The 15,550-nt window shown below is 36.5% G+C and overlaps 1 protein-coding gene across 2 annotated transcripts in view; it reads left to right on the top strand.

Moving 5' to 3' along the window:
- Positions 1–15,066, top strand: part of CD2AP (CD2 associated protein) — a 77,027-nt gene extending 61,961 nt beyond the window's left edge. For both annotated transcript variants that reach the window (XM_068183283.1, XM_068183282.1), the window contains exons 12-18: positions 897–1,056; positions 2,869–3,011; positions 9,027–9,142; positions 9,928–10,014; positions 10,636–10,805; positions 11,530–11,593; positions 12,753–15,066. In XM_068183283.1, the coding sequence (XP_068039384.1) occupies positions 897–1,056; positions 2,869–3,011; positions 9,027–9,142; positions 9,928–10,014; positions 10,636–10,805; positions 11,530–11,593; positions 12,753–12,794 (782 nt within the window). In that variant the 3' untranslated portion in view covers positions 12,795–15,066. The remainder of the gene's footprint in view (positions 1–896; positions 1,057–2,868; positions 3,012–9,026; positions 9,143–9,927; positions 10,015–10,635; positions 10,806–11,529; positions 11,594–12,752) is intronic.
- The last annotated feature ends 484 nt before the right edge of the window (positions 15,067–15,550 follow it).

The following is a 15,550-nucleotide window of genomic DNA, read 5'->3' on the forward strand; positions in this document are numbered from 1 at the left end:
TTGGTTAAAAGCAAATTGCAGAAGGGGAGGATGGGAGAATCAAAGCTGAAGGTCACTCGCTCCATCCCAATTTTCTGATTTACTGCCCTATAAGGTCAGTAACTGTAAAAAACTGTAACTCCTTGCTGTAAACTAGCAATTATTTTTTAGACTATTCAGTACTTTGTGTATACTGAACTGTGGCACGGTTTTACAGGAAAAGTAAAAGTTTGCTCTGGCTATCCAGCAGGGTAGAGTTAGGACACATGGGTTGAAACCTATTCAACTATTGCTTGTAAAGCAGCTTGAATTTTTCAGTGTCCTGTATGTTGTATGTCAGCTCCTCTGAACAAGATTCAGTTAGGTCATGCAGTCATTGAACAAATAAATACAACTTTTTTTTTTTTTTTTATTATTATCCATAACCTAATTTCTGTCTCTTTGTAGGAAGGTAGACTTTAGATAAAATAAATTCAGCTATTCAGATAAAAATTCATTTCTCTTCTCCCCTTCTTCCATAGATAACTTATGCTGCTTGTGTGTGTAAGAAGTCTGGTTACAACAAAATAAAAACCCCTACCTCTTTAAAAGAAAATCAAATGAATTTGTAGAAAAGACAAAGCAGTACAAAGATTTTTGGTTCTTAGCTGTCATTTGCAGTGCAATAATGTGAATCCATAATTTATTACTACTGTTTCATGTCAGTAGGAAGATTTATCCTACTCTAAGATAAATCTTTTTGAGCTCAGGTAAGTAGTTTGTATGTTTTGATAAGGTGTCATTTAAGACACTTGCATATGTATTTTTCATTTTGATCTTCAGAGAAAGCATTTCTGAGAGCAGCTGCTTTCTAATTGATTAGCAATGTAAGAATTCTAGACAACGTGACGTTTTTAAAATGTGACTTCCTTTTTCAGATGAAAAAGGAGCTTTGGATCAGAAGCCTTTGAAGCCACAAGCTCCTCAAGTACCACCCAAGAAGCCTATTCCTCCAAGCAAGACCAACAGCCTGCTGAGAGCAGGGCTCCTGCACCCAAAACGTCCAGAGAAACCTGGTTTGCCATCATCTGCATCCAAGTCAGTATGACTGAAACTGTAGGCACTAAGTATATTCAATTTGATTTGTTGTTTATCTTCCCTCATGGGTGAGTTGGGAAGAAATGTGTGCTTTGAGGGTGAAAAGGATGTAAGGATAAGTTTTGCTTTCTACCTTCCATTGTATTAGTTCTCCAGGTCTTTATCAGTGTGAACTTAGGCCTTTGAAATCCTCTGAGACATTGAATCCATCTCAGAGTGAGCATTAGAGCATAACTGACCATGGGGGAGATGAAATTGCTCATCTGATGGCTGCTGTAGCTACAGTAACAGGGTGGAGTGAAAGAATGTGGGCATGACCCTTGAGAATTATTATTGTATTGAAAAAACCTGAAAATTTGAGCTGCCTCAGTGTTCAAGGCCTGAGCACTTTGTATAGGGTAAGACATAGGTAAGGCACAGGTACCTGTGCTAAAGGTACTCACTGTGGCTCATGTCTGCTCCTGGGGAAGGAAGCACTTACTACAGAACCACACTCAGATTCTCTACTCTTGAGCCTTCTCACTTGAGATAAATAGTGGATAAGTAGGTACAAGTACTTCTTCTAGATCCACTTAATTTTTTTTTTTCTTCATGAGTTTGAAACTTCCGCTAAAACTAATTTTGCATCCATGCAATCTCCCACACATGGAATTTTTCTATCTCCACCGCAGCAGTTGCTGGGCGCTTCCCCAGAAGTGCAAACCAGCACCTGGTTGGTAACTGTCGCTTTGGGATGTTCAGTTGGCTTGAAAGAGCCGTGAGGAAGTGAGGTTGTGATACACTTGGCCTTGTGCAAATAAAGCAGATAGCTGCTACATCAAAGAGCTTGTACCTTAAATAACTTTTCAGTATAGAATTGTGTTATGCTCACTTGGTATTTTGGAGGCTTTCTCAAGTAAAGATTACATTTTTAAAACCATAAATGATACTCTTTTCCAGCTTAGAAAATAATTGTTGCTCTAAAGGGATGCACATGTGCAGTTAAATAGACGTCTGTAGTAAACTGTGGGCCTTTAATCATTGAAACCTTTAAATCTTAGAGATATTTAAATGTCTGAAAGTTTTTAACATCGTTTTAGGAAGATCAGGCTGCTGTCTCTGTTCTACTGCAAAAAAATTTATAGGCTTTAGGAGGTGAATTAATGAAAGGAGCAGAGTTTATGTATGGCATGTACAGGCCAAGCAGGTGATCAGGCCTGGTCAGCTTGGGTTTGTGATGGCAAGAATTGTAAAGGAAAATGTTTAATATTCTTTATTTATTTTGGTGGGGGTTGCACTACTTTGGATTTTTTCATTGTTGTTCCTGGGGTTTTTTTTGTCTGTGAATGATGTGAGCAGATATGGTAGGAATGCATGGCAGGACAAAAGCTGCAAGGTAGCTTTTTCCATATCTAGCAAGAAATAACTTGTTCTTGTCAGCTCTTTTTCCTGTACGGGAATATTTATTTAATGTCAAGGAGTCAGTTTCTGAATTATTTCAAGAGGTATTAATGAAAATGTTATTCAGCTCACCTGTCGTTTGAAGTGTAATATTTTGGACTGAAATGCCAAAGTGTGTCCTAGAGTAAAAGTTCTGGATTATTTTCACATGGGTTTTGTGCACATCTGATAGCTCTGCAAGAGATGGAGCAGAAGAATTAGTTTTCACAGGAGTAGAATTGATCTCCAGAAGCCTTGATTTTAAAACAAGGCTTTAGAAAGTGATAAAATCTACTGTATTTTTTCAGTTTGCTTCTAATCCTTGGTATGTTTCTCTTTTAAACTATTTCATCTCTTGACTAGGCAGGTTTTGTCTTTTTTTTTCTTACACAGAGCTAATGGAGAAGTTGTTAATCTTCGACCAAAATCTGAAGTTGAGCCAGTAGCAAAACCAAAGTTAGACTCTGAACCATTGCCACTCAGACCAAAATCAGTAGAGGTAGATTCACTTGTGGTAAAGAGCTCTAAAGAATCAGGTAAGAAAAGAAATGTTCTTTTGGACCTTTCTCTTTGAATTGCTGTGTTTAACAAGGTTGGAATAATCTTTTTGAGTGATTTACTCAAAATGCCACTGAGTGCATTTTTGCCTGTGTATTTTCTTAGAAGTGCTGTAGGCAGCTGAAGGTAAGAGTCAGGAGGGGATGAGCAGATATCAGCAGGGTTTTTGCAGGTACCCGCTGAGCTCTGGGTTGTGACAGTTGGCAGGAAGAGAGACAGAGATAATGGTTTGTTCTTCTAATTTGAAAGCTTCTTTTTTTTTTTTTTTTTTTCTGCCACTTTCATCTTGAGTATTTATGGAGTTGTTTTCTTAATGGCTGGTTCAGTTTGTTCTGCTCTTGCAATTCAGATAACTTTGCTTTTCTAAGTTAGCTTTTCTAGCTGACTTCAGAATTCTTAGTAATGCCATTATCTTTGTCCTCCTGTGGTTTAGTTCAGAGCTATTCTAGATTTTGACTTTATCATACCTTAAATTGGGGCCTTAAAAAGCATGGAGCATTGTACATTTGAATACGTGCCTATGGCTTTGCTTAAAGCACCTTGAGCCATACCTGGCAACTCCTTAATTCTTAATATATCCAGTAAAACCCTTGATAGTGGTTAAAGCACCCACATTTAATGATCAGAACCTCTGAACTACTGTATTGATACCATTAGCCCTTGACTGACAGTGCAACTGATACCAGACCTCTGTGTGTCACTTAGGCAGAGATCAGCTGCTGTGGGCATACTTCTCTAAACTCTAAATTATTTCTATTTTATGATTAACCACTTCAGAAAAAGTTGTAATGAATTATACCTGCAGTGTTCATCTTGCATATCTCAAATGCAACTCTTTGTCTCAGAAAAGATTTTAGTAATAATAAATTTAAAAATAGTATAAATATATTTATTTTTAAGGTAAATTATGATATTCTAGTTGTAGAATAGTTGGTCCAAATTATAATAAATTAATCTGGAAGATAAAAATAATGCATTAAAAGAACCGAAGCAGTTTAGGATTAAAAAAGAATATTCCTGCCTTTTTTTTTCATTGAGCATGTTAAATATGTTTTTTAAGTGTACATGCTTTATATGAGGAAAGGTTAATTGATGTATGTCTCTAATATAGATGTTATACTGCTCAGATTAGATAGTGGAAAAAAATTCTTTAATGTGAGGGTGGTGAGAGCCTGGCACAGGTTGCCCAGAGAAGCTGTGGCTGCCCCATCCCTGGAAGTGTCCAAGGCCAGGTTGGATGGGGCTTGGAGCAGCCAGGTCTAGTGGAAGGTGGAGATCTTGAAGTTCCCTTCCAACCCAAGCCATTCTATGATTATCAGCTTTCTAACTAGTATAATAAATTCTATTATTATCTCTAGGGTTGTGTTAGAAGTGTTACTGTACAGCGTAGTATCATTTAAACTCAGGAAAAACTCCCTGTGAAAACAGCTGGAATATATTTTTTTTTCTTTACATTGTTACCTTGACGTCTTTAATAACGAGGGTGGCAACATAGTACCTGTGCTGTTAGGTGTTCATGTATATACTGCAACTCAGAATATTGTGATAGAAAAAGAATAATTTTACACAGATTAAGAAAAAAAAAAGAATTTTTTTTGCTAACATAAGTTTTTACAGGCTTCTGGAGAAATGGAAGATTTTAATACCTAGATGGGGCAGGGCACAGGGGTGCACAAGGGGCTCATGGACGAGGTCTGTTCAGTTATGTTGGGTGCACAGCAAGCAAAGGAGGCTCAGGCAGTTCATGTGGGGCTGCAGCACTCAGAAGGGTCAAGGAGCTGCAGCTGAAGGAAAGTTTCAGAAATCCTCCGTTTTGTCAAACTAACATTCCTTAAAACAATCTGCATAAGTCAGTCCTACTACTCTTGTGAAAAAGGACTGATCCAAACTCCCGCCAGTAAAATGTTATGAATCTCGTGCTCTAATTCTCTACATACTGTGCTGCTAAAGACATAATACTCTGTGCAGCCAAGGCTATATAAAACTATAAAAATAAGTTGTTGGGTCCTTATATAACTTTTAAGACTGTTTAGCCTTACAGTAACTAGAATAGGTATTAATAAAAGATAAGTGAAAATAGGTGGCTGGGGCTGGCAGTGTCTTTATTTTTTATTTCTTCCCCCCTCTTCAGATTATGATCCTGAGGTAGATGAATTTTTAGGAATTTTTTTTTTTAGCATAAGAAGCTGTAAATATTCTGTTATGAAAAAACCAACCCACTCCATATCAAAATTATGTCACCAGCTGTCAGATAAGGGCAAATAATCAGAACCATTTAGAAACATTGATCACATTAATATAACTCCGCTTGAGGTTTTAATTGAAAAATTGCATAAATGTTTCTCTGTTTGGTTAGAATCAAGTACTGTAAAAGACTAAAGCTGTAATACTGGCATGCTGAACATGTAAAGCAATTCTGTTTCTTCTACAAATGTTTCTTTTTCCTGCTTTGTAAAATAATTTTTTTTGTTCAGAATCTTTTTCTAGACATTCCTCTCCTGACTTTTCTTTCCAGATTTTGTTTCCTATCCTGTTTGCCATGTTTCCCTTCTTACGTGTCAGGAAATTACCCTACCCTTCTCCATTTTGGTAAGATAACAATCTCTAAGGAAATCCAAATGCTTTATTCCATACACATCCTCTTCTTAACATTGTGAGCGTGGTTTTCAGTTGCAATTATTGGTACTAAATTTTGGGGGTTTCTATTAAAAATGCACTTTTTTTGTTTGTTTGAATGCCTGTTTTCCTTAGCTGTTTAAGAAGTTACTTTAAGTAGGCTTTTCCTTTAGGAACTGGTGGGGACTAAAAGTAAAAAAAATAATGTACAGTTCAGCTATTGAGAAGCCAAACTTAGTGCTTGTTTGTAGTGAAATGTGTTCAGTACCTTTAGCACATCTGGTGTATGTAGGTTGAATGGCTTTATCATTCTGTACACACAAAGAACACAATCATGAAGCTTTTGGGCACTTAAATATTTTATAACTCATAGCTGTCCTCTGAATTTTTGGGGGAAATCTCAGCAAGATGAGTAATATAAGAAAGGGCAGCATCTTTTTACTCCACAGATTAATGTGAGTTCTTACCTTCTAAAATACTGGGTGCATTTCACTTGTATCATGGGTATTTAAACCCCAGCCACATGAGGTGGTGGAACCATGATTTCTTAAGCCACCCTTCAGCTTTGCTTCTTTTTGTGAAGACTTTTTAAGACAAGCTGCTATGAATACACTTGAAACACACACGGATCTTAACAAAGCCACTCATTAATTGTGCCTGTCAAAGCTCCTAACAGCTCTGTGGTAGATCCATGGTAAGCTTGTAGAGGAGACATTTCTAATAATCCATTCTATGTAACTATAGGCTTAGCTCATCTTCTTAGAAAGGTACTCTTGCTCAGTCATAAAGTCCTTTTTTTGACCCAGATTATCTCCAGATGTGTGGTATTGCTTTTTGGCACTATGATGGGATTTCCTTTAACAATTGCTGATAGGCTGTCTGTGACAATCTTATTTTTGATAAATCATTTTATTGATTGAAATGAGTGTAGACTGTGAATTTTCAATGGATTTCATCAGTATCTCTATTGGTTTAATGGTTTATTGGTTAAATTTTCTCTAAAATAACTAAAAATGCTGTTTAAAAAGAAAAGCAATAAAATAAACCCCCTAAGCCCGCAGTAAAATCAATCAACCTACCACCACCACAAAACTAAACCCCAATCTCCACCAACCTGTGTTTTAATTTCTTCCCTATATCAAAACAATAAATTGGAAAAGTAAAAACAAAAATTCAAGTACAGTCGGCATTCCCTCTGATTGGAATCTGCTGGCAAAATCTTAATGTTGAACAATTCTCTCAGGTGTAACTAATTCCTTTAGAAGCTCTTAGAAATATGGAAAAAATCCTTGGCTTTTGTATCATCCCACCATCTATATTTAAATAGTACACAGTTCAGGACTGTAGCAGTCTTTAAGCCTTGTCAAATATTGTGATTTTTTTCCCCAAACTTTATATTTTTCTTAATATATTTTTATTATTCTTAACATGCGTGATGATAACTGTTTGTGGAGACAGGACTGGCATTGCAATCATAATAGCAACTAAATTTATAATTCTTACTTAAATTTCTTGCAAAATGATTTGTCATTTCTGTGGAATGACAAAAGGATCATTTAAAGTCAGAAATCAGTGAGATGAGAGAAAAAGGCATAAAAGTTTTTCTTGTTACCTTTTTAAGGATATCTAACTAACATAAATCCTAATTTGCCCTTTGGCAACCTGGTCTCGTGGAAGGTGTCCCTGCCCATGGCAGGGGCTCAAATAGGGTGATCCTAAGGTCCCTTCCAGCCCAAACCCCGCTGTGACTCTGACAGCTTTGTGCTCTGGGATTACAGAGAATTGAGTAAAGACCATGCAGATGACCCTGTGGTCACTGTTGCTTGCAGTGTATTAAATGAAATATTGTATTGACATAGAAAGAAATCCCTTCTCATTTATTTCTCCCTCATCCTCTTTTCCGTCAGCCGCTTGCCATTCATCACTCTTCTGTTTCTTCTTTCTTTTTTTTTCTCCCCTGCTTGTTTAATTGCAGGTGTGATTGCATGTTTACAAAAGACTGTCTTGACATTCTCTTAAATAGAAGTAAAAAGCAGCAAAACTGATTGGTAACAGTGCTATAAAGGAATGGGTGATAATGTAGGTCTGGTCTGGGCTGTCCAGTGGAACTGAATGTTGTAAGGCCTTCAAGGATATTAATGCAGAGAACACATTAAAACAATTAAAACATTCAGTGGAAAACTTAGTACCTACAGGTATAAATTAACTTTGACAATGTGTGAGTAAAACAGATGATTTTAAGACATGCAGACACTGAAGGGGTATGAATAGTCTTGCTCAGTGTACCCAAGGCTTTTTTCTTATTTGACCTTTAATGGACATGCAGGAAAAGAGATCATAGGTTCTATTTGCTAAATCATAATGTCAAGTGAGAATCAGAGGTAATAAAAAAAAAATCAAACCCAAAATCTTGAATGTTGTTTATGGTGCCTGTAGTAAATACTGTGTGGCATTTTAGTTACAGTCTATAGAATAAGTGATGAATTGGGTGGTAAATTATATATAATAACTGTAATCTTATGTCAATGCAAAATAAAAACCACCACTCAATCTCACTAAACATCTGTTGCCAGGTAAGTATATATATTTTTGTGGAGAAAAGGCCAAGTCCTGTTGTTGCTTAGGTGAAATACTCACATTACTGAGACTAGTTGTGGTCAGTTCTTCCTATTATCAACTTTTCTCCTGAAGTTGCCTGTTCCCAGAGGATGTAAAGCATTTCTGCTCATCTGAGAGGGTTTACCTAGAAGTGTGAGCATAAGGAGACTAATGAGCAAAGAGATCTGTGTGATTGAATAAAGTACGAGAGTGGAGTTTTGAAGTGTTTTATTAAAGTCTTTATGAAGTGTATTATCTTTAGATACTGAACATAAAAAAAACTACCCTGCACAGACATAGGTGCAGTTAATGTCTTGTTAACTTTCACCAATGTGTGGAGTACACCAGTATGTAATTTACCATTTTGCTTTTATTTTTGTCTTAGTCACTAAACTTGCGTTTTCATGCTTTTCATACAAGTTCAGCTACAAGAAAATACACTCTCAAGTAGTTGAATATGGCAGCTCTTAGAAAAAGTAATAAACATATTTTCTGCAGATGCTGCCATGTTGCTAGAGCATTTCTTCTGTTCACACAAATTAACTTGAAGTCCTAGCTGAATTAACTCTTTATTTTTTTCAAGGGGGAAAATACAGTTTCCCATATATCTCAAAGTCATGCAGTTGTTTCAGATACCCTGTTCTGTATGCTAAAAATCTTCAAAACAATAAGAATTCTGATAATTCTTTTTTTGTGTCTCAAATTAAAAAAAAGTGATAAAAAGAACTCAGCAAAACTTTCTGATCTTGATGGTGGTCTCTGTTTTCATCTTTTTGTAGATCTGTTAAGCTTTGATGATGTAATAGCTACCTCAGATAATCTGTCACACCCGACTGCGAACCGGCCCAAGATGCCTGGTAGGAGGCTGCCTTCCCGTTTCAATAGCAGTAGTCCTGTGAGTATTTTGGGGGTGTTTTCCTAGTAGGGAACTAAAAACTGGCTTCCCAGGAAACAGGACTACACTGGGGAACAGTCTTTTGAGCCATTTATCTGAAGAGCAAAATGCTGCAGGGGTTCAGCCTGTAGGTTTTGTGCGCAGGGAGATCCATTCCCAGCAGGGAAGTGAATGTACTGGAACTGTTGCAGCTGAAGGAGTGTTTCTGTTCCATGGGGTTGCTGCAGGAAATGTTCAGCTCTTCTGGCCTCATTGATGGTGAAATAGATCTGAAACAGATCTGAAAGTGTCTTCAGTGACTTTGACAATTGGCCACTATAAATCTGTAATTTAATGCTGCTGTAATGTGGGGCTTTTGAGCTTAGTGCTGATGTGAGGTTGGCAGACAGTGAGAAGCAGGGAGTGCAGAGTCCTTGCCATCAGTTTTTGTCATTGGATGTTGCATAGTTAGTCATGCCAGATACCATCTGTAGTTACTGCCCACTTGTTTTTTATGGAAGCACCTACAGGCTCCCAAAAGCATCACAGACTTAAGTATTGCAAATGTGCTTGAAAATCCTGCCCAAGATTCTTGTGTTTGATTTAAATTCAGGAAAATGTGGGGAAGGAAATTCTGACTGTCAGGGACAGAAAAGTCTGCTAGTGTAGCAATTTAAGTTTTTTTACTTGGTTTTCCCCTTCACTATTGCATTTTTATAAACATGTGAAAGGTTTTTTTATTTAAGTTTTGTTGTTTTTATTTTTAATTCTGAAAACCTTTTCATTTCTTATGAATGTTTTACCAGACAAATCAAAATATGGGTCCAGAAAAAATTTTGAAGGTGCAGAAAGAAGAAGAAAGTGCCAAACCAAAGCCAGTTGAAACAAAGAAGGTATGATACTACCAAGGAGCCAGAGGAGTACCTGGCAGCTTGGTGTTCTGTTCATCTTGTTTGAATTTCCAGTACAGGTTCATGCAACCATCCAAATGCCAGTGCTTGTAGTTAAGTACAAGTGAGCTGAGGCATTTAGGATGAAGTTCGTAGTAAGAAATTCAGTACTGAAGTTAATTTATACTTACAAAGTGCATGAGTTCTGATGAGAACTGCTGTATCAGGTGGTATTTCCCAAATAAGTTCCATATCTGTTCAGCCTTCAGTCTCCTGACAGACAGAATAACTGAGCAGATCAGCAGAGTGCACAAAAGTTTGTTTATAATGATCCAGTGGAATCCATTAAATCACTTTTTTTTTTTTAAGTGGAGAGGACTGAAGTGTAAGTACTTTTTTTAGTGACTACAGGAACCTCAGGTAAATCCTTAATTAAGAGCTGTATAAAGTAACTATCTCTTATACTCCAGTAATCCATTCAAACTGGACTTTTTTTTCACCTTTTAGGTAGAAAATTAAGGGAACTTAGGCACATTTAGCTCCCATCCCGGTACAACTTGTATGCTGTAAGCATTCAGTTCATAAGGATTTCACTTCTTACCTTTCTTTCAATTTATTTTTTAGCCATCTGCATTCAGCCCATTGATTCCACCTTCATCTCAGAGACCAAGTTCTGTCATACTCGACTTTTTACCTGGAGACCTCCAAAATGATGAAAAAATTTCTGTGGAAGAGCTCAGGACTCAGATTAATGATTTAATGGGTTTAGTAGACGCCCTGAAGAAAGAGCATGGGTAAATATTTCCTTTGTCAGTCTGCAAAGGGTTATATAGACATCTTATAAATGTCTTCAATGCCAGACTTTAAAATAAGAAAGCTATTCGATGCTAATAACATATTAATACATAAATTCAGGTATTTTCTATTGAAATTAGTCCTACTAAATGTCCTAAATATGTACAAATTTGATGTCAGAGTATTTTTGGGATTTGTTCACATTTTTCTCTAATACTTTTCACTCCTGCATCCATTACATCTTTTTGACAGTATTTCTTAAACAGTTTGTGCTTTCATTGTAGGGAAAAGTAGTTATTTTTTTGTGGTAATGACATAAGTACACGGTGCAGGCCTTGTGTAACACTGTGCACAAGAACTTGCAGTATTGACATGACTTATATTCTAGGTAATTTATTCTCTGTGTAGAAGCGGCCATGTTACTTTAGGTTATTTTAGCTTGAATTCAACTTTAAATATTAAATAACAGCACAAACATCTAAGTAGCATCCTTAAAATTGGGATTAAAAATTAGGGATAGGTGAATAGCAGTAGGTAAGAAGTGTTGAGTGATGGTGGAAACTTGTGGTCCAACTGATGTAAGTAATAATTCACTGATGGGCATGTGCCTTGTTTTGTGAATCCCACTGGTAAGATTTAAACAAGATGTGTCCATCCTCTCCTCAGTAATGTGAAGTTTCTTTTTCCATTTCTGACTTCTGTTTCGATCTTAACTACTTTTAGGAGAGAACTGGAAAAACTAAAGAAGGATTTGGAAGAAGAGAAACTGTTGCGAAGCAACCTGGAGGTAATGTTTTCACTTTGGGAGGGCACGGGGAGTTCAGGGGTGTGTAGGCTTTGTTCTGGGATTTGATGTCACAGGAAAGTCTTAACAAACCTGTTCAGTCTCTTTGTGTTGCTGTTTTATTCTGTGATTGAATAAATGCCTCATGAGGCATTTGGATGTATAGAGAAGATCCAAGATCAGCTTTCTTTTTCTGGAATATTGTAAAAATCAGTGTGGGGGTTGGAGGGGGAGTTGAGTTTAGTGCTGTTGGATTCTGCTCTTTTCTAGAAATATGTCCAGCTGGACAATTTCCAGGAGAGACAGTTTATAATTTGCATTTATAAGATTGAAAGACCTATTTAATTTAGGTAATCAAAAGAAAAACAAAGTAAACTTCCCTAATTTTTGATGAATTGTTTAAATATTAAATGTGGATGATTTGCCAAAAGAACAGAATGAATCTGAAAAATTTCCTTATGAATGAATGCCACTCCTCAATCTACTGATGAAGAACACTACTTGCAGTCCAGTATGATGCCATTAAGTAGTTAATAGGATGAGCTCATTGTAGGAAATCATTTCAGTCTGGTACAAAAGGGCATTTTATTTGTGAAATAGTACATCTTGCTGGCTACAAAGCTACTTGAAGCACATGAGAGAAACTTCGGGTGAGTGTCTTTTTAATGTGACTCTAAAGCAATCAGTGAAGATGCCTTAAATATGCAGTGGAGATGAAGAGGATATAACTGCAGGTGTCCTCTAAGTCCATTTCAAGAAGTACAAATTAATCCAGGCAGTGTTTTGTGTGAAAGGCTGTTTTAGGAAGTTACTCTCAGGTGATGGTGCAGCACTACATGGGGACCTGTCAGGTGATTCCATAACCCAGCTTTGACTTCTTTTTTCAGAGAGAGTTTATCCAGATAAAATGATTTATAAAACAGGGTTTTTTTTATATTTTAAAAATATTATACCAGAACTGTAGTCAAATATTAATTATTTTAAATTTCTGTCCATTTAGCAATATAGTGGTACAAAATGAGCTTCAAATACTGAGCTGTCAAATGCTTCTATGGTGCAATACTTAAGTATCTTTGAAATGTAAAGAGTATGACTTTGGTGAAGGCTCTGAAGTTTTTATAGCAACTTTAATACTGACTTTTCAAAATGTTTGTTTTTTCAGCTTGAAATAGAAAAATTGAAGAAAGCAGTGATGTCTACATGAGACAGCTATGGACTCAATGTTTTTAACTCACCAGGAATTCAAAGCCGAACACAAGGAGAACTGACTCTTATTTCATTATAATGGATGCTCTGGTGTTCTACAGTCTTAAAGAAAAAAATATAGTAAAAAAAGGAATATAGTCTTATATTCAGAGAGATAAGAAAACAAAAAAGAATAATGGTGTAATTTTTTGCCAATATAAAAGAGGCCTTATTTCTTACTGTGCTGGAATTGCAGACCTTATTTTTTTGGTTTGCTTGGAAATACTACTGAATCTGTATAGAAAGGAGAGGGAATTCTTAATAGATTTTTATTGAATACCTGTAGCTTAATTTTTAAAGAGATCTATACTATAAATAGGGTGATCTGTCTTTGCAACTAATCTGTAAAATAGTCTGCTGGAAGGGATGGAATGACTGTATTGTAATTGTAGTCACTACTTTTTCCCTACATGCAAAAGGGAATATATAATATTTGTATAATTTTGGCAGTCTTACCCAGGGTTATGCTGTTGTGCCTGTGTGCAGTGAGAGTACTCAACTTATGAACAGCATAGTATTAATAATGAGATAGGAATTTGTTAGTGCAATGAAGCAGGGGAAACTCCTATGCATTGTAGAAAGATTGAATGATCTAATTCCATTGGTTCAGTAGAACGGTTTGTCACTTGCACTATTGGATTAAAAAGGGATTTAAGACTTAATAGTGAAATCATGACAAAATTAACTGTTAAACCACAAAATGCAAAGAATACAGAAACAAAGCGAGAGTTCAGTCTTAACGCAACCTGTTGTGCCTAAAATATTACAGTGTAGAGCATGAAAGAGTAAAACTTAAGTCACAGCATCTGTACTTCTGTGTTTCTGAAGTCATCAGTCTTTCTAGTGGTTCAGTTATGCATCTTGATTTGTTTTTCCAGTAGTCAGGTTTTGTTTCTAATATCTCCAAATAAATCCCTTTGGAACTTTGATACTCTCAAAAACTCTCAATATTTATATATTTATGCCATAAACTTTCTCAGTATATTGCATACCTCTAAGCTTAGTAACATCTTTGTATTTTAATACGTGATTGGAACAACTGCTTTGACATCATTGTGCTGGTGTCCAAGATGGTGTCTTTACTTTATGGAAAAGAAGTTGAGATCTTGTGGGTTACCATTATCCTTAACCCCTGGGCTCAAAACTTGCACCAGAATAATTCACAAATAAGATGCAAAGTGATGGGAGACAATAGTATTTATTGCAGTGTTTGTCTGATTAAAGAATTAAAAAACATACAGCTTTAGAAAGCCAGTCAAATTCATTATTTCTGTTAATCAGCTCATCTCTTTTAGGTCTACTATAACTTAAAAGACAAAAACATGCCACATAGTTTGGCAACTTCACCAATAAAAGAAAGTAATTAAGCTTCTCTTCATGGGAGTAGTCATAAATACAGTAATTATTCAGTATGTCACTTTTTCAAATGAAATGGAAGTGTTACTTCTTGAGAGTAATCCCACACCACGGGATTCTTCCACAGTTTGTCATAAAATACAGATGTCAGAAAGTTAATTGGGGAATGTTTGTCCATTACTGATTCAAATAGTTTATGAAATCTCATTGAAATCTGATCAATACACTATGCAGTTACGGAGTAATATCTGCTAGTCAAATTGCTAGTAAGCTGATTCACTCTTAATACTTATAACCTTGAATTGCCCAAGTGCATCACAAATGAATTGAGGAATCATGTGCTGCTCATCAGACACTAAAGTCTTGCCTGGAATTCATGCCTGTAAAGCAGGTGATGAAAAACAAGAGCCTAATGGAGGACCCAGTTTTGTTATCCAAGCTCTTCACTGTGATTGGAGCACGAAACAAATCTTGGAAGGGGTTGCTCTGCAGAAATAGTGCCCTGTGTGTGAGCTTGCAGAGGATGAACAGAACAAGACAATCGGTTAAAGCCACAAATGAGAGGTGTTTGTTATTTAATGGCCTTTGTTCGCTATAGCAATAAATGACCCAAGTGCAATGACTTGATTTAATAAACCCTCCTTTAAAAGTCGCTGCTATGAGTATTTGTAGCCATAAGGAAGTTGTCCTGATGTGTGTCTGTCTTGTCTTCAGCTAGTGTTACATACTGGAGTGGAGGGGGAGAGGGTAACGGTTTTGGAGACATTCCACAGTACAAGTTCCTAAGAGCAATGTGCTTCACTGACTTGTCTACTGGTGCTGTAAAATGATGCATGCTATTCAAACTCAGCAAATAAAATGAGTATAAAAACCTCTTCAGGCATCTGCTCAGTTCTGTTCAGGATTGTCTTGAATGCCCTTAAATTCTTTCCAAGGAGGAGTGTGGGGGGTGGAAACAAAGTTTTTATAATAGCCCCGTTTAAAGTTTTCAGTTTTCCATTTACTCACTGGGATGCTCTGGCTCCTTATTATCCGGGTGGCTTAGGATCCAAACTGTTGGAAAGCTCAGTTTTCCTTTGCAAATGTAACTGGGAGTTTTTACTTCTCAGGATCTATTCATCCCCTCTTTTTTTTCTTCTTGTCCCATATTGAACTGACCTTACTGTGCACCTTCAGAGGCTTTATTTAAGATCCCTCTTGCCACTCAGTAACATGGATAAATGCATGTTTGAATCCCTTCTTAAGTATATAGTGAAGAACTGAAAACTGAGGGTATGGCATGTTTAATAGGGATATGGAAGAGGGAATAAGCACATAAAGAGCAGAACAGCAGAAGGGCATTTTTGCCAGGTTTTCGTT

The sequence above is a fragment of the Anomalospiza imberbis genome, chromosome 3, assembly GCF_031753505.1.
Source record: "Anomalospiza imberbis isolate Cuckoo-Finch-1a 21T00152 chromosome 3, ASM3175350v1, whole genome shotgun sequence".
NCBI classification, from domain to species: Eukaryota; Metazoa; Chordata; class Aves; order Passeriformes; family Viduidae; genus Anomalospiza; species Anomalospiza imberbis.